The 20,907-nt window shown below is 52.0% G+C and overlaps 2 protein-coding genes and 5 non-coding genes across 10 annotated transcripts in view; 3 read left to right on the forward strand and 4 right to left on the reverse strand.

The window, feature by feature from the left end:
* Window positions 1-3,066: 3,066 nt before the first annotated feature.
* Window positions 3,067-4,914, forward strand: BORCS6 (BLOC-1 related complex subunit 6). Its single transcript, XM_006738207.3, has one exon. It carries the CDS (start codon window positions 3,143-3,145, stop codon window positions 4,208-4,210), a length of 1,068 nt encoding a protein of 355 aa, XP_006738270.1. The 5' UTR covers window positions 3,067-3,142; the 3' UTR covers window positions 4,211-4,914.
* A 682-nt stretch (window positions 4,915-5,596) lies between these two features.
* TRNAI-AAU (transfer RNA isoleucine (anticodon AAU)) lies at window positions 5,597-5,670 on the reverse strand. Its single transcript has one exon. It is a non-coding gene; the product is annotated as a tRNA-Ile (tRNA).
* Window positions 5,671-6,050: 380 nt separating this feature from the next.
* TRNAT-AGU (transfer RNA threonine (anticodon AGU)) lies at window positions 6,051-6,124 on the reverse strand. The gene has a single exon. It is a non-coding gene; the product is annotated as a tRNA-Thr (tRNA).
* Window positions 6,125-6,375: 251 nt separating this feature from the next.
* Window positions 6,376-6,457, reverse strand: TRNAS-GCU (transfer RNA serine (anticodon GCU)). The gene has a single exon. It is a non-coding gene; the product is annotated as a tRNA-Ser (tRNA).
* A 430-nt stretch (window positions 6,458-6,887) lies between these two features.
* TRNAW-CCA (transfer RNA tryptophan (anticodon CCA)) lies at window positions 6,888-6,959 on the reverse strand. The gene has a single exon. It is a non-coding gene; the product is annotated as a tRNA-Trp (tRNA).
* Window positions 6,960-13,453: 6,494 nt separating this feature from the next.
* Window positions 13,454-20,907, forward strand: part of TMEM107 (transmembrane protein 107) — an 8,965-nt gene continuing 1,511 nt past the window's right edge. Inside the window, exons 1-6 of one of the 4 annotated variants that reach the window (XR_014140629.1) lie at window positions 13,470-14,706; window positions 14,891-14,958; window positions 15,062-15,162; window positions 15,896-15,992; window positions 16,250-16,412; window positions 17,383-18,931. Coding sequence is in view for 2 of the 4 variants with exons in the window: in XM_006738205.3 (XP_006738268.1) it covers window positions 14,620-14,706; window positions 14,891-14,958; window positions 15,062-15,162; window positions 15,896-15,992; window positions 16,250-16,319 (423 nt within the window). In the remaining 2 variants the exon portion in view is untranslated. Of the gene's footprint in view, window positions 14,707-14,890; window positions 14,959-15,061; window positions 15,236-15,895; window positions 15,993-16,249; window positions 17,045-17,382; window positions 18,932-20,907 lie in introns of those variants that run through there. The other 3 variants (XR_004077257.2, XM_006738205.3, XM_081805758.1) reach the window with 3 other exon arrangements.
* LOC115942634 (U8 small nucleolar RNA) lies at window positions 16,892-17,027 on the forward strand. The gene has a single exon (XR_004077262.2). It is a non-coding gene; the product is annotated as a U8 small nucleolar RNA (small nucleolar RNA).

Consider the following 20,907-nt stretch of genomic DNA (forward strand, 5'->3'; position numbering starts at 1 on the left):
GGACACTGAAACTTAAATTTCACATAATTATATGAATTTTCATATCCTTTCTTTTTCAACCATTTAAACCTGTAAAAACCATTCTCAGCTCACAAGCCGTATAAAAGCGGTAGTGAGGGGCGCCTGGGTGGCTCAGTCGGTTAAGCGACTGCCTTCGGCTCAGGTCATGATCCTGGAGTCCCTGGATCGAGTCCCGCATCGGGCTCCCTCCTCTGCGGGGAGCCTGCTTCTCCCTCTCCCACTCCCCCTGCTTGTGTTCCCTCTCTCGCTGTGTCTTTCTCTGTCAAATAAATAAATAAAATCTTAAAAAAAAAAAAAAAAAAAGCGGTAGTGAGCTGGATCTGGCCCATGGGCCATACTTGGCTGACCCCTAACATAGGACACACTGTGGTTGCTCCCCCACAGCCCCTGCCCCCTCCGCCGCTGAGTTGCAGCTACTGGGGTTTGGAGGGGACTGACCCACCCCTAGCTCCAGGAGGAGCATAATTGTTTTAACCTAATAAGTTGATTCTCATCACCTTGCCAGAGTGATTGCTTCTGGATACTCAGTCCTTTTTTTTTTTTTCTTTTATGATTTTATTTATTTATTTGAGAGAGAGAGTGAGTGAGTGGGCACAAGTGGGCGGAGGGGCAGAGGAAGAGTGAGAAGCAGACTCCCCACCAAGCAGGGAGCCCCGCCCACGCCGGAGATCCCAGGACCCTGAGATCAATACCTGAGCCAAAGGCAGCCGCTTGCCTGAGCCATGCAGTCGTCCCTGGATGCTCAGTCCTAAGTCAGTCAGACATGGTATTACCCTGGCCAATGTGACTAAATTGTACATTGAACCAGTTTAGGCCAATAAGATGTAAAGGGAAATTAACTGGGCCTTTGGTGGAAGCGATTCCTTTCTCCCCTTCTGGAAGGTGTGGGAGCATATCATTCAGGGGTTCTGGTTGCATGAAACAGAATAATTTGGGCTCATTTAAGCATAAGTGGACTTTATTATGAGCATCCTGGGTGATTCACAGCCTCTGGAGGAGCACCAGGAATCTCTAGAAGGACCAGGCGTGGAGTCCGCCCAGCCAGGGAAAATTCCACTGCAGAAGGGCTCCATGGTAGAGCTGGAGCTGTGTGCCTGGGAAGCTGGGAGAGGGGCTGCTTGATATTTCAGCTTCCTGATGACGTGGGAGTGTCCTTAGATATTGAGTCTGATCTCAGGAGACCAAAAAGGATGACGAGTGACCCCCGTTATGGACTGAGGGTGCTTGTCCTTCCAAAAGTCGTCTATTGACGCGTTAGTCCCCAGTGTGATGGTATCTGGAGGTGAGGCCTTTGGAGGTAATTAGGTTTAGACAAGGTCATGAGGGTGGGGTCCTTACGATAGGATTTAGTCCCTTCTAAGAAGAGGCTGAGAGCTAGCTTTCTCTCTTCACCATGTGAGGGCACATGGAGAAGACAGGAAGAGGGGTCTCACCAGGGACCACATGAGCTGGCATCTTGGGCTTCCCAGACTCTAGAAGTGTGAGACATAAATGTCTGTTGTTTAAGACACCCAGTTTATGGTGTTTTGTCATAGCAGCCCAAGGAGACGAATACAACCCCCGGAAGAATGACAAAGAGCAGCCATTTTGCCCCCATGAGGAAGCGCACTTGGGATAACGCTTCCCCCGCAGACAGAAACCAGGTCCTTTGTGACAGTCCTAGGGCACTGGACCCAAGCTTCTCTGAGCACACTCTCTCTTGTCTTGAGACCATTATCGCATGACACAATGCAGTGTCCTTGTTTTAACGTTGGTGTTGGTCCAACTTGTGTTTTCTATCATTTGCTGAATAAAGAGTGTCTGCCTGCTGAGGGGTAAAGGGAAGACGGGGTTGGGGGGGGTCAGCCCCAGAGAGGGGGGACCTCATGGTTTATTAGTCAGGACTCTGGGTACAAGTGACAGAAACACATCTTGAATGTGTTCAAGTCACAAAGAGGAAATCAATGGTTTGTGGTCATTTAATACATATTTACACAGCGCCTACTATAGGCTAGGCACCCTAAACACTGCGGATACGGATCAAAACAGACCAAAAAAAAAGCCCTACAAAAAACCCTTACCCTCAAGGAGCTTACATGAGCAAGTAAGCAAGTATATAGTATATGCCACGCACAAAAGGAAGGGAAGGGAAATCGGGGATTGCTGGGGAAAGCGGCTCCAATTTTAAACAGGTTATCAGGGGAGGCTGCACTGAAAAGGTGGTATTTGAGTAAGTAAGGAACTGAAGTTGAAATTTTCCTTGGTAGACTCAGCCTTAAAAAAAAAAAAAAGGAAGAGCAAGTGTAAATCCCTGAGGCAGAAGAACAGCGAGGGGGCCAGCAGTGTGGCTTCAGCGAGACCAACGAAGGGAAGACAAGGAAGAGTTGGGATCAGAAGAATGGTAGCAGGGCTCCGATCTCCGTGCAGAGCCATTCGTTTATTGAATATTTTACCTCGTAGCAAAATCACACACCATCCTCCAAGCGGAGAGATTCTCCAACGTGGAGGGGGCCGGAGACAGAGGACAGAGTGGCAAAAGCACAGGGAAGCCCTTAAGCCTGCTTGGTTGTCCATCGTGAGTCGCTCAGGACAGTTCTGCAGGTCGGTGAGCCGAGGATGGTGGACCCAACCATTCGTGCTCTGCTGGGGATTCCGGTTGCATCCCTCCCGATGGACTAAGTGTGGTTCAATTCCGATGGTCCAAGCAGGAGAGACTCTTTTCATTCCCACAAACTCTCTAGGAGCCGCATCTCTGGTGCCCACTGGGTGTGTTTGCTAAGCAACAACTGTGGGCGTGACAATTGTGGGTGGAAGGAGTCTGAGCCCCGCCCCGGAGGGCTCGGGTATTTCAGGACCTTGATCTTTAAGACTTGCCCCGCCTCATCCTGAGGGGGCGGAGCGACGAGGGCAGCTGTCACCTCCTTTGCCCCGCCCCGCCGGCTCTCTCGTGGGTTCGGCGGCTCAATAACAGCTCTTCTTCCGGGACTTCCTGGTCACCGCGACCAATCAGAGTGTTCTTCCTGTCCTGACCATTGTCAGCCGGCTGCCAATCGCGCGCCTCTACCAACGCCCCTTAAAGGCGCCGCCGACGCCGCCCGAGTCGGGGCGAATCAGTTCCTCGGTTCCTGCCCCAAACTGCGGCATGGAGTCGTCCCGGGGGCGGCCTGGGCCCGAGGCGGACCTTCTGGCTCTGGGGGAACAGCAAGCCGCGATCTTCGGCGGCGGCCTGGGCCGAGCGCCCTCTGCGCCGCCCTCAGGCCTCCCGGTGTCCGGGCAGGAAGAGGCCGAGAACGTTGGGGGCGCGAGCCGCCACCCCGCGGCGTCCCCGAAGACTTCGAGCCGCGGCGCCGTCCACCGGGCCGAGCGGGAGGCTCGGGACTACGAGCCGGGCCGCGGAGGGACGCCGTCCGCGCCGGGGAGCCTCCGGGGGGCGCCGGGTCCCGAGCCCGACCCGCACGGGTCCTCTGGGCGCCAGGACCCTGAGCCGCCGGAGGACGAGCCTGCATCCGAGAGGGGCTGCCGTCGAGGGAGCCCGGGAGGCAGCGGGATGGAGGCTGAGCCGCGGGAGGAAGACGAGGAGGAGGAGGCGGCGGCGGCCGGCAGGGCTGGCCGCTCGTTCTCCAGCCGCCTTCAGGACAGCCGCAGCCTGGACGGGCTGAGCGGGGCGTGCGGCGGCGCCGGGTCGGCAGGGGGTGCCGAGCCTGGCGCGGGCGGCGGGCGCCGCGCCACCATCTCCAGCCCCCTAGAGCTCGAGGGCACGGTGAGCCGCCATGGCGACCTCACCCACTTCGTGGCCAACAACCTGCAACTCAAGATTCGTCTGAGCGGCGCCCCTCAACCCCCGCCCCCTGCCCCGGCGCGGCCCTGTGCAGCGCCCGCGCCCACTCCGGCCATCCCCCCCATCGACCCCGACGTGCTGCGGGACCTGGAGCGGCTGAGTCGGGAGCTGGGCGGCAGGGTGGACCGTCTGCTGCGCGGGCTGGGTGGCGCGGTGCAGGAGCTGACCGCGCTGAGCGTGGGCTGCATCCAGACCTACCGCGACGCCGTGGACTCCCTAGGCGAAGCGGTGGACATGAGCATCAAGGGCATGTACACCCTGCTGGCGCGCTGTGAAGAGCTGGAGCGGGCTCTGCAGCCAGTTCAGGGGCTGGCGCGCCAAGTCCGGGATATCCGACGCACCCTGGAGGTGCTGGAGGCCTTGTGCAAGTGACCGGGAGGGCAGGAGTGGCCAAGCCAGGGCCCAGCAGGATCCTAAGGACTCTTCAAGGAGCCCTGGTGGGAACTGCCCGCTGAGGAGAGGCCTATGTATTGGAGGCTCTTCCAGACGCATTTCGCAGGCCTGCGACCACTCGCTGGGCCTTATTCAGGTGTATATGGGGAAGTTCTGAAGCCTCTCCTGGTGGGAGGGGATGATGCTCTGCTTCTGTTAAGTTGGCCATCTGTAGCGACCTTGTTCTCAACCCTCTTCTCCAGCGAGAACACCATCTCTGGGAACCCAGGGCTTTAGGTCTCGGCTTGGGAGACCTGACTGCCATATGCGGTCAAGAAAGGAGAACAGAAGAGGCTCCAGCCCCCACTGTGGCCACCCTGACTCCATTGGCCACATCTCAGGTGCCAGGGGCTGTGGGAGCTTGAGTGGTCCTTGGCCACAGGCCATGCAGACAAGGATGCACACCTGCAGATGGATAACCCCCTGCTTCTGCCCTCTGGCCCCCTACCATCCCCCCTTCCCCAGCCAGAACTGGGGTGGAACTAGAAGGAATGCATTGCATGGTAGAGGGGGTGAGGTGGGAGGGGTCTCACTGCTCTCAGGGTTCAGGCAGAATTGTTGCTGGTTTTGAAGCCCACTGTTGTGGCGTGTTCTAATCAGTTTTGGCTTTCTGAGTTTTTGTGGAATTAAAGTGCTGCTGCTAAGGCTGAGGTGTGTCTGTGTGGGGTTCCAGGGATTGGTGAGCTGAAGGAGCGGGGATGAGGGTCAGTCTCTTTTGTGGAGCTCTCTTGGCCGATGCTGGGTGCCGGGCGGGAGTCCCAGGTGACGTGGGCAAGGGTATATGGTTCCTGCTCTCAGGCGGCACTGCGATGGGGGAGGGGGGCGGACGCGGGAGGTGGGGCACGTGAGAGGCACAGATCTGGGCTCCGGGATCCAGTAAAAGCAGAAACACAAGCAGGGTGTTCCGGTACCGAAAGGAAGGGACTGTGTTCTCAGATCTGGAAGGGGACAGGCAGGGGCTGGGTGAACTGGACATCTTGACTCAGGAGGAAGACTGGAAACGCTTGTTACCTCCATTCCTGACCCCATTTCCCACCCTCCACCGATCAGTGTCATATTCGTTGCATCGTCTCCAAGCTTCCCGTCCACATAGTAAGTTCCAGGAGCCCCACGTTATGTCCGGGAGAGTTATAAATAGAGATCACAGAAGGAACTCCAATTTTATTAAACCTTCCTCCTCCTCCCCCAAGACAGTATCTTGGACTGAATTTCAACATGTTTCTATTCTGGGTGTGAAAAGTTCTGCAATTGGAAATGTTGCTCCATAAACGTTCCCCAGTAACAAACTATAGCGGTGCAAAGTTTAAGGAAAAGGCAGACCGCTTCTGGCCCGTACGGGGATCGAACCCGCGACCTTGGCGTTATTAGCACCACGCTCTAACCAACTGAGCTAACCGGCCAGCTACTCCTGGCGTCTCAGTCTGGAACTATATAGAATTTATATTACTGATCGGTCCTATCTTCAGGAAAAATTGGAAATGGACAGGACCATTCTGAGAGACGCGAAAACGACATGCAGGCGGAATCACGGAGCGTCTCGGAAAGTAACAGCAAGGCAACATCCGGGCAAGTACAGATGCTACTCTGGTGCTCGGCGGCATGGGTCAGCAGGGCGCAAATACGGAGCCCCAGCCTGGCAACAAGCACGCGGCTTCCGCTCACGCAACCACAAAACGCCAGGAATGGAAAGCGCCGCCCAAAGGCTCCCGGCAGATTCCGGGAGGGACGGTGAGGGATCTGTGGATGCCCAGAGGCTCTTCGCAAAAGCAGTAGAGCGCAGAGGCACCGCTGGGATTCGAACCCAGGATCTCCTGTTTACTAGACAGGCGCTTTAACCAACTAAGCCACGGCGCCCACCGTCAGGGGTTCGGCGCCTTCCTTCCTTGGCCAGGTCAGCTCTCCTGCAGGTGAGTGGATGCCTAGGTGCCCCCTGGTAACCAAGCTTTGGCCGTCCTGGAAAACGGAGTAGAAGGGACGAAAACCACGGTTGGGGGGTACCGCGGACTACCGGGGTGACGCGGAAACGGAATCGGGGCAGGTGAGAGATAAGAGAAATTCTTGCTTTGAGATGACAAAACTGAACCCCGGCTGCGACAACCGCACGCCGACGAGGATGGGATTCGAACCCACGCGTGCAGAGCACAATGGATTAGCAGTCCATCGCCTTAACCACTCGGCCACCTCGTCCGCTGAGAAGTGGCTTCCACTCTTCTCTCTGGGGCCTGAACTCGTCCTCCCGCCCGCCGGACCCGCCCACGTGGCGCACGGCGCGCTCCTCTCGGTCGCCGAGCGACCTTCCCGCCCGCGCGCGCTCCACCCTCTCCCCTCCGGGCCCGGCGACCCGCCCTGCGCGCCAGTCCTCCGGAGCCCTGTCCCTCACCCGCGCTTGCGGGGCCCGGATCCGCGCCCACCAGCCCGCGAGATCTGGGCTCCCCCGACGGGGCGGCTCGGGACGTGGCGCCAGGGGCGCTCCCCGTCCGGCCCCTGCAAGGCGCTGCTCCGACTTGGTCGCGGGCGCTAGAGGGTAGGTGGACACGCCGGGGAGGGGAATAAATAAAAGTGACGGAAGCCGTAGCGGGGCGGGGGGGGCGGGGGGGGCGGGGGCGGGGAAAAAAGCTGACCCCGACGTGATTTGAACACGCAACCTTCTGATCTGGAGTCAGACGCGCTACCGTTGCGCCACGAGGTCGGCCGGCCGGAGGGGTGGACAGGTCTCCCCATGGCCACTTGGCGGCCGGCCGGGGTCCCGGCGATCGAGGCTGAGAGCCGAGGCCTTCCCGAGCTCCTAAGCTCCCGCGGCGTGAGGGGTGCGCGGTCCCTCCCGCCTCGTGCGTCCCGCGGGGCCCCCGCCCCCGGAGTCCTGCCCGCGAGCACCTGGCCCCGGGCTGTCCCCCGGGGTCCCCGGAGCGCACAGCCCGGCGGGGACGGGCGGAGGGAGCGTGTGGGAGCGCTGCCGGAGTCCCCCGCACCTGCGGGGCGCGAGCCCAGCTCCTGCAGCCACGCGTCTCCTCCCGGCTGCGCGTTCCCGGCGTCCGCGGGGCCTGCCTGCCCAGGCACCCGCCCAGGCACCCGCCCCCGGCTCGGAGACTCTGATTTCAAAGCCCAGCGGGTAATTTCGTCGCTCGTTACAGTTCTGGGGAATAATTTACATGCAGTGACATACACAGACCTGAAGTGTGTGTTTTGGTAAATTTTTACAAATGCAACCCACAGCGCATTCAAGGTATAGGACATTTCCTCCACCCCCCAGAAAGTTCTTCCCTGCCCCCTCCCAGAGGCAACCACTGTTCTGATTTCGATCACGACAGACGTCAGCATGTTTTAGAGCTCCCCAGGTGAGATGGAGCTGGCAACTTCCAGAGAGGGGTACCGGAAGCTAGCAGAGACCCCGATTTGCCTCTCGAGCCGTTCAATAGGCCAACACGAGGAAAGAGGTCATGCTGTGTCTCCCTCCTTCCCTTCCAAGTCAAATGTCTGTGCATTCGGTACAGTGCCTCCCAAAGTCCTCAGAGACCACGGAGATGACCCCCCCCAACCCCCCGGCTCTCCGACGTGACTTTCACTGACTCAGGGCAACATCTTTAAGAGCCCTCTCCCTTGGTTGTCAGGACATTGGTCTGCTGACTTTCCCCTATTCCCCCCAATCCGTGCTCCCTGCTCTCTTTTTCTGTCCTTTAACCGCAGAGCTCTGTCACCACTTTCCCTGGAGTCAGCCACCTGTGTGCCCAGGGCTCCTGAAGCCTGCTCCCACCTCTGGATTCAGCCGCCCAGCACCTGCTGGACACCTTCACTTGACCCTGTCATCCTTCCTTCCCACTCCCTCTGCACTCCCAGCCAGTCTCCTCTTGACTCCTCCCTCTCCCTCCCTCCCCATTCCCAGTCCTCAAGTCCTGTCAATTCCATTTTCCTTCATAAATCTCCCGCTAGCTCTCATTCCCCACCCTCTCTTGCTGGATTATTGTAATAGACTCCTCTCTGATGTCTCTACCTCCGGAATAGCCAAGGAGGATCATCTTTTTAAAATGCGAACATAAAACCAGTGCCCCATCCCCTTCGAGATTAGGTCCTAACTTATTGGCCGGGTCCCCAAGGCCACGCACTGATTAAGTGGGCCCTGGAAGCAGGTTGCCAATATTCACATATAGGCTTTGCTACTTACTGGTTGTGTGATTTGAGCTCGTTGTTGAACCTCCTTGCTTGTCCATGTCGCCATCCGGAAAATGGTAAAGACTGTGATGGATCACTGTGAGTAGTTTATTTGCCAAGATAAAGTGCTCAGAACCTCACTGGTCATAAACCAGTTATTACGGTTGTTATTAATATGTGGTCCTTGCCTGACTCTTCAGCCACCGCCACCTCACCTCCCAGGTGACAGCTACGGTGACTCGTTTATAGTTCCTTAAACACATTTTAGTCCCCAGTGTCTCTGTGCCACTGTCCTTCTTTATCTGGATGACCCTTAACATACCCTTCAAGACTCAATTCAAAAGCTCCCTCCTCCCTACTTCTCGCCCCATCTGGGGGAGGAGACCTGTGATGTGTCTCCTCCAGGATAACACTTAAAGCACTATTTTAAACTGTTTCCCTCACCACACTCTAAGTTACTCAGGAGAAGGAAATATGTATTCCTAGCACCCCATACAATACCTGGAGTATAGTGTGTATTCAATAAACATTTGTGAAATTAAGGACGGATGGATTTGGCAAAAGCACTATGTGGGCAAGAGCCTGCTTTATAGAAGAAGGAGACATGTCTGGGCAGCTGAAGAGCATGGGGTGAGGTGGAAATTTTTGCTAGAAGGGGAAGTTGGGCCAGTGAATATGGTACCAGGGAATGTGGACTTGAGTTCTAGGCTCAGAAATGTTCCGTAGCAAGTGTGAGGAATTATCAGTCCAGGGTCACCATCCAGAGTATTCTCGGATGTTTAAATCTCCATTTATCCCACTCGTTTCCAAGTTTTAGAAACCAATAGATTATTCTGTCCAGAGCTGCTCAATATGGTAGCCACTAGTGAACTGAATTCAGTTCCTTAGTCCCACTAGCCACATTCCAAGTGTTATTAGCCCCATGGAGCTAGCTGGCTACCACACTGGACAGAGACAATATGAAGTATTTCCGTCATAGAAAGTTCTCTCGGACAGTGCTGATCCAGAGGCTGAAAGCTGGTGACCTGAGGCTGTTGCATGCTGTTGTCATCAGGGGTATTTTTCTCCCTCTTCATTTTTTTCACCGTTAAGTTGGATACTAATATTTATAACTGGAGTAAGAATCTGGATTTCTGGCCTCTCTTAAAAAAACAAAAACAAAACAAAACAAAACAACCCCAAAAAACAACAACCACAACAAAACTCCCAGAAACCTGGCAACACTGGATTTCTATCTCCTTCCTCAAAACAATGGCCTGAAGCCGAGTAGCTGCTGCCCCACAAAACCCACAAAAGATGTTAAATCTACCAGTTCACAATGATCCTAAAAACAACTAATTGGTCCCTTTTGGAGGATGGTAGGGAATCGACTTATTATTCTGAAAACTGGTAAATAAATGGGGGAAAAGAAATCACACATGTATCCAGCTTTTCCTATATGACCTGTATCTCAAGGTAAACGGGTGGATGAAGGCACATTCTTATTTAAAGAAGAATAACAGTGACAAATGCAGAAAGGAACGATGCAATTAAGACATCCCTGTTTTGCAACTCCTCCTGAAATAATGAAGCTAGGCAGCCGTGATCAATTAAACCAGTAGGTGAAAAACTGACGGGAACTTTATAATGCTTGCTTCAGTCTGACTACACCTGAATCCACTGCTCAGATCTAACACCGGAAAAAAGAGAGACAAGCAGTCAGGATGCACCTCCTGATGTGATAGAATAAGAAATACAGGCCAACTCCCGTGATGTCTATTTACCAGAAAATTGAATGTGAGATTCATCAACCACTAGATCTAGCAACCAGTTTACAGGAAACACAGGACATAGAGGAACATGTGAAATGACAGGACCAGAGCACTGCCCACAAATGGCCCAGTGTCTTCATCAGAGAAATTGCAAGGAAGGAGAACAAGGCAGAAGAACCTAAGATTTACAAAAAAAAAAAAAAAAGATTTAAGAGACACATCAACCAAGTGTAATATGTGGACTTCGTCATATGTCTATATGATGGATATTGGGCAGTCTGAGCTATTTGGTGATGCCTGGGATTTGCTTGGCAATAACCTAGTGGGGCTGGGAGGGAGCTGGGAATCTAGCTGCAACAAGGTTGGCAATGTGTTGGTAATTTTTGGAGCAGAATGGCAGGCTTCGAAGGGGTTCATCCTTCTATTTTCTTTATTTTTAGATATGTTTGAATTTTTCCATGATAAAAAACATTTCCCTGAGCTTTTCTGACCAGATCAAATGTTAGGACAGGTGGGTTCCAGCCCTGGAGCCGGGGACTCCACTTAGGGAAGGACGTGCCAGGTCACCAGCAGTACCTTCTGTGGCCACACGGTGGCTCTAACACTCACTTTTGTGTGACCTCTGTGGGGCAGGCTTCTGGGAACCAAGATCATGGAGAGTGACAGGACAGACCTGAATGCCTGCTTACTGTTCATTAATTCATAATGTGAAATGTGACTACCCAGTTCTTACTATCTAGTAGGTTCCCTAGGCAGGAAGCCTATTATAAACAGAATGCCCCACACTTCCAGCTGTGGGAGCCCAATCTGTCATCCTTGACCCCTTCCTTTTCTCACCCACTCATAGCCCCATGTTTAGACCTTCTTATCTTTTAATGATCTCTTGATTCCTTACACTTGCTCCACTTTCTTTATTCCCCCCTGGTCCAATCTCATTCTGTCTGTCCTGGGATCACTATACAGCTTCTTCGCAAGCCTGCTACTTAACATCTCAAAATCGATTCTCCACATTGCATCCAAAGTCATCTTCTAGAATACAGACCTGACCAGGTCCCTCCCCCTGGCTGCAAGGCCATGCACCGTGTCTGCCCACCCCACCCCACCGCACCCTCTTCTCTTCTACCCCTTCTGTTACTAGCCTTCAGACATACTAGCTTCCCTTCTGTTCAATGAACATACTGGCCTCGTTCCCACCTAAGGACCTTTGCCCTTGCTGTGCCTCTGTCTGGAAAGTTCTTTCCCCACATCTTCACACGGCTGGCTGACTCCTTCTCTTCATTCTGTCTGTTCCGGGGCCTTGGAAAATCTTGCAAAAACAGGTCCTGGGTTTTGCTCACTTCCGACAGCTGACAGTGTTTCTTTCATCTGTGAATAGTCACACTTGATCAACTGTCACTGGGGGAGGTTGGTTCTGGCGGCCTGGACTTCCCGTTCCCAGGAGCAAAGTCTTATGAGTTATATGCAGAGGGAGGAGCCCTTCAGTCCTTGCATCTTATCTGTGTGCGCAGAATGTTTTCGCGCTTACTATGCTGTGCTTTCCATGGTGGAGAGCACATGGAGCCCACCTCTCATTGTATTTAGGATGTCAACACTGTCACTTGTTTTGAGGGTCTCATACTGATGAGGGTCACCTCCAGGGAGAGAAGCAGTGGGGTCCACTGTACTTTGCCTGTCCTCCTGAGGTGGGGGAGGTTTGAAAACATTTTCAGAACTTTAAAACGGTTCAGCGGTTAAAGAGAGAACCTCCCCTACACACCTGAGAGCTCAGAAACCCGTGCAGGTAATATTTGATTACCATCCAATAGTTTTGGAGTAAAAAAATACAGAGACTTGGCTGAATCTCACTCTTTATACAAATAATTCCTCTGTAAAGTCTAAATGATTGCGTTTTTTATTTTATGGGTTTTGGGACCACATTGTCTCCATTATGAGATTAAGGCTGTACTGCCCTCTAAAGCGGCGGTTTTATAGGAAAATGTCACTGCATAGTTTCAATATATAGGAGTTTAACAAGTAGGGACCGCCAATCCAGAAATCATTCCTTCTTTTTATAAAGCAATTTAATGTCTCAATGATATTATAGAAGACCCAGAAGGAAACCTTAGAAAGGGTTAACATTTAAAACTTTTTATTTTAAATAATCTGGTTTACCGAAAAGTTGTTGCAAAAATAATACAGAGAGGGGCACCTGGCTGGCTCAGTCCATAGAAAACGTGACTCTTGATCTGGGGTCGGGAGTTCAAGCCCCAGGTTGGGTGTAGAGCTTACTTAAAAAATAAATATAAGGGGCGCCTGGGTGGCTCAGTTGGTTAAGCGTCAGCTCCCGTTGGTTTCAGCTCCCGTCATGATCTCATGGGTCATGATCTCTGGGTTGTGAGATCCGGCCCCTGTCGGGCTCCACGCTCAGCGGAGTTGGCTTGAGATTCTCTCTCTCCCTCTCTGTCTGGCCCTCCCCCCTTCAAATAAATAAATCTTTTTTTTTTTAATAAAGATTTTATTTATTTATTTGACAGAGAGAGAGACAGCAAGAGAGGGAACACAAGCAGGGGGAGTGGGAGAGGGAGAAGCAGGCTTCCCGCGGAGCAGGGAGCCCGATGCGGGGCTCGATCCCAGGACCCTGGGATCATGACCTGAGCCGAAGGTAGACGCTTAACTTAACGACTGAGCTACGCAAGTGCCCCTCAGATAAATAAGTCTTTTAAAAATATACATATATATATAATACAGATAATTCCCATGTGCCTTTGAGACCATGTTCGCTCTAACATTGCCTCTCTGTCTCTATAGACACATATTTTTCTAAACCATTTGAGAGTAAATTGCAGACATAATACTCTTTTACTCCTAAAATAGTGTGTATTTTCTAGCAAGGACATTCTCTTCCATAAAGGCAGTAGAATTATCAAAAATCAGGAAATTAACATGGATAATACTGATATCTAAACTAGAGATCTTATTCCAATTTGCCAATTGTTCCACCGGTGTCCTTCGCAATAAAAGAAAGTGTTTGGGGTTTTTTGTGTTTTTTTTTTTTCTGGTCCAAGATCCATGATATTTCTCAAGTCAAATTTGTCACATCTCTTTAATCTCCCTACATGTGGAAGAGTTCTTCAGTCTTTGTCTTTCATGACCTTGAACAAACACCTCCTTGTTATCTCTTTTGAGTTCTGAATTTTTTTACCTGGTTTTTTTACTGGTTTAGAAAAAGGAAATCTATTTATTATATTGGGGTCCTCAAACAGAGAAACGCGTTTCCTCTCAATTTTGACATTTCCTACAACAAAGTTGAAGACTAAATGACTCATTTTTCGAAGGGCCTTTCCTCGATCTGTTATTCTAGCGTCTCCCTTTTAAAAATATATTTATAGCACCTCTTACCCTGCGAATTTATTATTTGTTCGCATGTTTGCTGTCCATGTCAATCTCCCTGACTAGAATACAAACTCCAGGAAGGTAGAACCTTCTGTCTCGTCAAGAACAAGAGCTCAGCACTTGCTAGCTGGTCAATGGGTATTTGTCGAATGGATTTAGAAATCAGAAATGCCCCCTGGGCGTGCGTGTTTAGCTTAGACCGGCCTCAAAGCACTGGGGTGGAGAGGAGGAAGAGAGATGATCTGGTAAATGGGCCGGGTCGGGGGGGCCCCGGGGACGCTGTGACCTGACCCGGGGGCAGGGAGCTCGGCGAGAACTTTCCCTTCTGCAAGGATCCCAGCTGAGGGCCCAAGGTCAGTGAGGACGCTCATAGAGGTTCTTGGGCTGCAGCTGGGCCAAGTCGGGTGCCCACACTCGGAGAGATAAGGAAATCCGAGCTGAGTCTGCGTCGCCGCCAGCTCCTTGCCTCCCGGGGCGCAGGGCTCCCTGCTCTTCCGCCTGGTCACCCACTCCCTTCCCCAAACGCGCCTCTCATCCACGGGGAGAGCTGGCCATTTTCTGCCCTCTGCGATCCCTCGCCAATCTGAGCAAAGTCGTCTGGGGACTCGGTGGGGGGCGGGGGTGGTGTCAGAGAATCAAGGAAGGTTCCGGTCCGGGGTCCTCGGATACTCAGGGACCCCGTGACCATCTAATAAGTGACAGCCGAACAATGCAGGGGCATCCGCGTCTGCTCGGGCCCAGGGCAGTGGGGAGCCACGAGGAGGCGGAGGAGGGAGAGAGAGAGTGTCCCTGCCCTAAGCCCGCACGGCGCCCCTCGCGGCCGACCCCCGACTAGCGCCACCGACCAAGGCTGCCGCCGCTCGAGAATTGACTGCCCTCGCGAGATTTTCCGAGATCCGGCCGCTGCGCCGGCTGACGCGGTTGCCAAGGCAACTGGGCGGCGCCGGCGCGAGCGGGAAGGAGGCGTCGGTCGAATTTCTGCTTGCCAGCCGGCGAGACTTCAAGAGTGGCCCTTCCTGAGCTTGCAGCCCCACAGAGCGCGGCCTCCGCTGCAGTCGGCACCCCTGCCCCCGGGGGACCATGGGCCGGATCTCGGGGCTCGTGCCCTCTCGCTTCCTGACGCTCCTGGCGCATCTGGTGGTCGTCATCACCTTGTTCTGGTCCCGGGTAAGACCCACGGCCACCCGCCTCCCGCCGCCCACCCCAATCCCACCTTAGGGGTGCTCCCAGCCCCTCCGCGCCCCTTCCCCACGACCTTACGGGGGCGAGTCCTCCCATCCCCCTCTGACCCCAGTGCTGCCCCGCAGCCCGCCCCTCTTTCACTTTCTTCCTCTCTGCCCTGCTTCCCCAGGACAGCAACATCCAGGCCTGCCTGCCTCTCACGTTCACCCAGGAGGAGTATGAGAAGCAGGACATTCAGTGAGCACTTGGGGGGCAGGGTGGTCAGAATTCAGCAGTAGCGGGAGTGGAGGGGTCTTTGAAGAAGTCCAGGAGGCTGAGCCAGCCTCTTTCCTCTCTGCAGGCTGGTGGTAGCGCTCTCCGTCACCCTGGGCCTCTTTGCTGTGGAGCTGGCGGGTTTCTTCTCTGGAGTTTCCATGTTCAACAGCACCCAGAGCCTCATCTGTATCCTTTTACGCACGGCCCGTTTCCATTTCGACTCTCTCCAGCCACCTAACTCGGCTTTTCTGGCACGATGGTGTGTGCTCTGGCGGGGGCAAACAGCCTCTCCAGTTCATAGATCTTCTTAGGCAATGTGGAAGTTTTAATACGATCTTCAATCATTTGTTAAGCTCCCGCCATGCACCAGGCACTGGAGATCCCTAATGGGAGTAAGACACAGTTTTCCACCTTGAGGAAGAGGCAGATATTCAGACAGACGTCTGTAACTCAGTGTGAGCATGTAAAGATATGAAGAAGTACTATGGAAACTCAGAAGAGACAGCAAAATAAATAAATAAGACAGAAATGAGGAAGATGGATCAGGGAAGGCCCTTGACACTTGAATTGTAGACTGGGAGGACCGGGGCGCTGCATGGTGATTCCAGCAGTGTATCAAGTCACTGTGAGCCTTCTTGTGTTCCTGGGGTAGAAGGGGAGCCTACTCCTGGACCTGAAGGGTCCAGGCTAGCCCCTAGATACCGGCTATCTGGCTATCTGGCCCAGCTCTGTCTGGTCTCTACTCACATGGCTGTCCTAAAGCTCAGAGAAGTCAGGGCTTGCGGGCTCTGTCCTTTGCAGCATGGTGAGGGAGCAAGGGGTGAACTTGAGTGCAGACACCTGTCCCAGCAACGGCCTTTTCTGGCTTATCACTACCTACTGAACCAAAGGCTTTCCTTGACTCTGGTGCATTCCCAAGCCATTGGGGCTCACTGTACGGCATCTGTAACCCTGTCCTTTTTCATATTCGAGCGTTGGGAGTGCACCACGTACTGGTACATTTTTGTCTTCTGCAGGTACGGTAGCATCCAATGTTTGGGGATGGGGGAGGAAGGTTTATTCAATCTGAAGGTTCCCCCCACCCAGGGGATATCCAGGATATCCTCCCTGTAGGATATAGCAGAACCACTCAACATGCCTCTCAGCATAATCTCTTGAAGTCCCCCTCTCCTACACTTTTGGGGTGGAGTCTCTGGTTTGGGGATTTGGGTTTGTTTTTGTTTTGTTTTGTTTTTGTGGAAGGATCCTTGAACTCACCACCTACTGTCCACAGTGCCCTCCCAGCTATCACCGAAATGGCATTATTCGTCAGCGTCTTTGGGCTGAAAAAGAAACCTTTCTGATACCTTCATGATGGGAGCATAGGATTGAAGATTGGAGGATCAAGGGACCACTCACCATTTCCGGAACAAGAGGATGTCAGTGTTCCTGTTAGGGTAATTATCACGCGAGTCTGGGATGATCAGCGTTTTATTTAGTGCTTTGTGATAAAATATATTTTAGAGTAAGATCAAGACTTGGGAAACGTTTAGGGGAGAATTGGGGTGGACAAACTACTAAAGAAACGGAAGGCTGTTTTCCAGCCTTGCAGACTGTAAGATCCTAGGTTTCGCTTTTATTTTGGTCATTACGGTAGCGTCTGGCGGAAGGAAGTAGGCGGGGATATGTAAATAACAAGTGCTGTCTGCCGTTAGGGTGCCAAGCTCGTGAGTGGGGCATTCTGGGAGGGATTAGTTTATCTTTTTTTTGGCAGCCAAATGGGGGGGGAAATGTTTTTTAATATCTACATACATGTAGCAATAGAATGGAAGACCCTCGATAACTTCAGGTGCTGGGGCTAGCGCGTTATTTACTCACCCTAGACGAAAGCGGCATCCTTGGCCTTGAGTAAGGAATACGCAGAGTTTTGCGTTTATCGTCAGGTGGGATAATCCTTACCTGTTCCTCCTTCGGGAGGGCAGATCGGAACATGATGATTGGAGTTCGGATGATGCGTGATTAGCGTCTCTGTGTGGCTGGGACTTGCAACACCCCGGTCGCTCCTGTCTGATTCTGTCTGACGATCTGGCTTTTTGCGTGTGTGGAAACGGATAGATTCTGATGCTTGAGTAGGGTGTAGACGGGTTTAGGTGCTGTGCTGATGGTGTGTTGGCGGCGGGGGGGGGACTGCTGCTGACCAGTTGTGTATCTTGCCATGAGTTTTTAAGGCCACTTTGTCACGTGCCCGGGATCTACATCCACAAGCGTTCTTCCGGGTGGGTGTCAGGTTTCCGCCGTTTGTGAGTCTTGCTCTTCCCCCCCCCCCCCACCCGTCTCGGTTAACTGTGGAGAACCGATGTGTGTCAAGTCCCTGTTCATGTTTTTCCGTGCTTGGTGTCCCGAACTTTTCCTGTCTGTCCGCAGCAGGAAGGGCCACCTGCTCAGAAACCGGGGTACAGCTTCCGGGGGGGGGGGGTCTGGTGTCTGGTGAGAACCCCGGAGCTCTGCCTGCACGCCCACGGAAGAAGTTACCGAAATGCGCTGTCGGGCGTGGTGCAGACGCGCCAGCCGTCTGGGGGGCTGCCCTGTCCCAGGATGAGTGTTTTCAAAGCCCTATTTCCTCGCGAAGGTTCAGCTATGTGCGGGAAGGTTCTCTATATTTTTCAGCCCTAAATAGTGGAGCCCAGGCCGTCCTAAGTAAGCAGAAGGCATCCAAGGTGGTGTCTCGCACACCCAGACCCCTTCCCTACACGCCTGTCCCCTCAGCCCTTCGGCCTGGGCGTGTGTGCAGTAGGTGCTTACTGAGCACGGCGGTGGCTCCTGAGGGAGTCGTGGTGACTGGGATCCACGCTCAGCCTCAGCCATGGCGGATACTGCGGCTCGTGAAGACGAGAAACACTTCCCCTGCGCCCGGGTACCGGAATAGCACGTCGTGGGAAGTGCCCCAGGGGAGGACTGCGGATGCTCGGGAGTGGAGACTACTTTGCCCAAGTGGGGGGCTGAGGTCCCGAGTGTGGCTGGAGCAGAGGTGGGGGGCAGATTGCCGAAGCCGAGGACGGTGGACACTGCCGGCCGCGCTTACAGGCTGCTCAGGGAGGCCACCTCCCGCTGCAGTCCGGCTGTCACCCGCACCCACTGGTGTGCTGCGATGATTTGGGAAAGCCGACTTTTTGTCTTTCGGAAACATGGTGAGCTCTTGCACCACAGCTCTTATCAGAAATTATGTAAACTCACAAATAAATTATATTTAGAAACAGAGGTAATATGCATTTAAATAAAATAAAATTTAAAAAAAACAGGTAATACTCAAAGCTCATTACTTCCTGATTATTTTTTTCTGCTTCTTTTTTTAGTTTGTAGGAATTATATTTTTATTGAGTACAGTTGACACACATGTTCCATTAGTTTCAGGTTCCTATTTTCTACGTTTTACTGTTACGTGCTCTCGAGCTTATTTACATTTATTGTACCTGTATGGTGGAAGTGCTATAGAAGGATTGGCTACTACTTGTGTTTCTCTTCCCAACTCGTATAGATATCAAGTTGGTGTTTTGAATTTGGCCTTGGTAGGAGTATTTATACCACAGAAATTGGCAAATGCTGCATATCAGGCTTTGTTGATTGTCTAGATTTAAGAAGATGATGGAGAAAATGTTAATAACGCAGGTTAAATTTAAAGATGTCACGTCTGTTACATTGTGAATAGCACACAAAATGGAGGAAATATCCCCCCAGATGTTGAAAACTATTGTCAGATTCAGCAAAGAAGTTTGTCAAGTCATTGAGGAACGAGTGAAGTCTCAACGTATTCTCAGTGTTTCATTTTTGTCTCACTCAAAAATGTAAATAAAAATATCAACCAGCATTCATACTGGAGATAGCCCTGGAGCTGGGACACAACTCCATCTATGAAGTCATGAATACAAGGGTGGAATTTACAATAAAGAATATTGTATGTTTTATTATTATTTGTAAATCCTGTGTTACACATCCTTTGACTCAGTAAGATTTATAATAAACATTCATAAATGCATACTATTTTTGGAGAACTGGTGGTGGGTTTTTTGTTTTTAAGATTTTTTTTTTTTAAAGATTTTATTTATTTGACAGAGACAGACACAGCGAGAGAGGGAACACAAGTAGGGGGAGTGGGAGAGGGAGAAGCAGGCTTCCCGCAGAGCAGGGAGCCCGATGCGGGGCTCGATGCGGGGCTCGATCCCAGGACCCCGGGATCATGACCTGAGCCGAAGGCAGATGCTTAACGGCTGAGCCACCCAGGCGCCCCTGTTTTTAAGATTTTATTTATTAGAGAAAGTGTGTGCACGAGAGCACAAGCAGGGGACGGGCAGAGGGAGAGGGAGAGGGAGAAGCAGACTCCCTGCTGAGGGCTCAGAGCTCAATCCCAGCACCCCAGGATCATGACCTGAGCCAAAGGCAGGTCTAACCACCTAACCGACTGAGCCACCCAGGCGCTCCTGGATAGCTGGTTAAACATTCGTCAGCAGTTCCTTGCATAACTTCACCCATCTCTTGTCCTCAAACAAATCAAGATGCTGCTGGTTTCCAAGCATGGGCTCTTTTATGTGAGCCCTAGTCCAGGGCAAAGACCGCGGGAGCAAGCTGTGGAGCCCATCCAGGGTTCAAAGTGCCCCTCCCCTTCTTGGCTGTGTGATTGGCAACAGGTCACTTAACCTCTCTGTGCCTAACTTCCTTCACCCAAACTCCAGAAGTAGGTTCTACAAGAATTTCAACTTGCCGTCTCTTAGTCCACACCAGGGGCTTTGCCAGTTAGCATCAGAAATAGGTTTTCTTTTTTTTTTTTTTTTTTAAGATTTTATTTTTTATTTATTTATTTGAGACAGAGAGAATGAGAGAGAGAGCATATGAGAGGGGGGAGGGTCAGAGGGAGAAGCAGACCCCCTGCCGAGCAGGGAGCCCGATGCGGGACTCGATCCCGGGACTCGATCCCGGGACTCCAGGATCATGACCTGAGCCGAAGGCAGTCGCTCAACCAACTGAGCCACCCAGGCGCCCCAGAAATAGGTTTTCATTTTATTTTGAAGTTAGCTCATCAACCAGGATAAGCCAGTCACAGAAGACAAATACTGCTTAACTCTACTTCTATGAGGTACCAAGGGTAGACAGAGTCATAGAGACAGAAAGTAGAATGGTGGATGCCAGGGGCTGAGGGGATGGGGATGAGGAGTTGATGATGGGGTAGAGAGTTTCAGTTTTGCAAGATGAAAAGAATTCTGGGGATTGGTTGTAAAATAGCATGAATGTACTTAACAGTACTGAATTGTACGCTTAAAAATGGTTAAGATGGTAAATTTTATGTATTTCTGACAGTTTAAAAATTAAATAGATGATTTGGGGCGTCTGGGTGGCTCATTTGGTTAAGTGTCGGCTCAGGTCATGATCTCAGGGTCCTGGGATCAAGTCCTGCGTCAGGCTCCTTGCTCAGCGGGGAGTTTCCTTCCTCTGTCTGCTCCCCGTGCTTGTTCTCTCTCTGACAAATAAATAAAATCTTTGAAAAAAAATTTTAAAATAAAAGGCCAGTGGGGGAAAGAAAAATTAGTCAATAAAGGTTATTAGAAAATTGAGTAGCACTGGGTATTTACCCCAAAGATACAAATGTAGGGATCCGAAGGGGTACGTGCACCCCGATGTTGATAGCAATGTCCACAATAGCCAAACTGTGGAAAGAGCCAAGATGTCCATCAACAGATGAATGGATAAAGAAGATGTGGTATATATATACAATGGAATATTAGGCAGCCATCAAAGGAATGAGATCTTGCCATTTGCAACGACGTGGATGGAACTGGAGGGTATTATGCTGAGTGAAATAAGTCAAAAAGAGAAAGACATGTATCATATGACCTCATTGATATGAGGAATTCTTAATCTCAGGAAACAAACTGAGGGTTGCTGGAGTAAGGGGTGGGGTGG

This window comes from Leptonychotes weddellii, chromosome 15 (assembly GCF_054177405.1).
Source record: "Leptonychotes weddellii isolate Sample4059 chromosome 15, ASM5417740v2, whole genome shotgun sequence".
Lineage (NCBI taxonomy): Eukaryota > Metazoa > Chordata > Mammalia > Carnivora > Phocidae > Leptonychotes > Leptonychotes weddellii.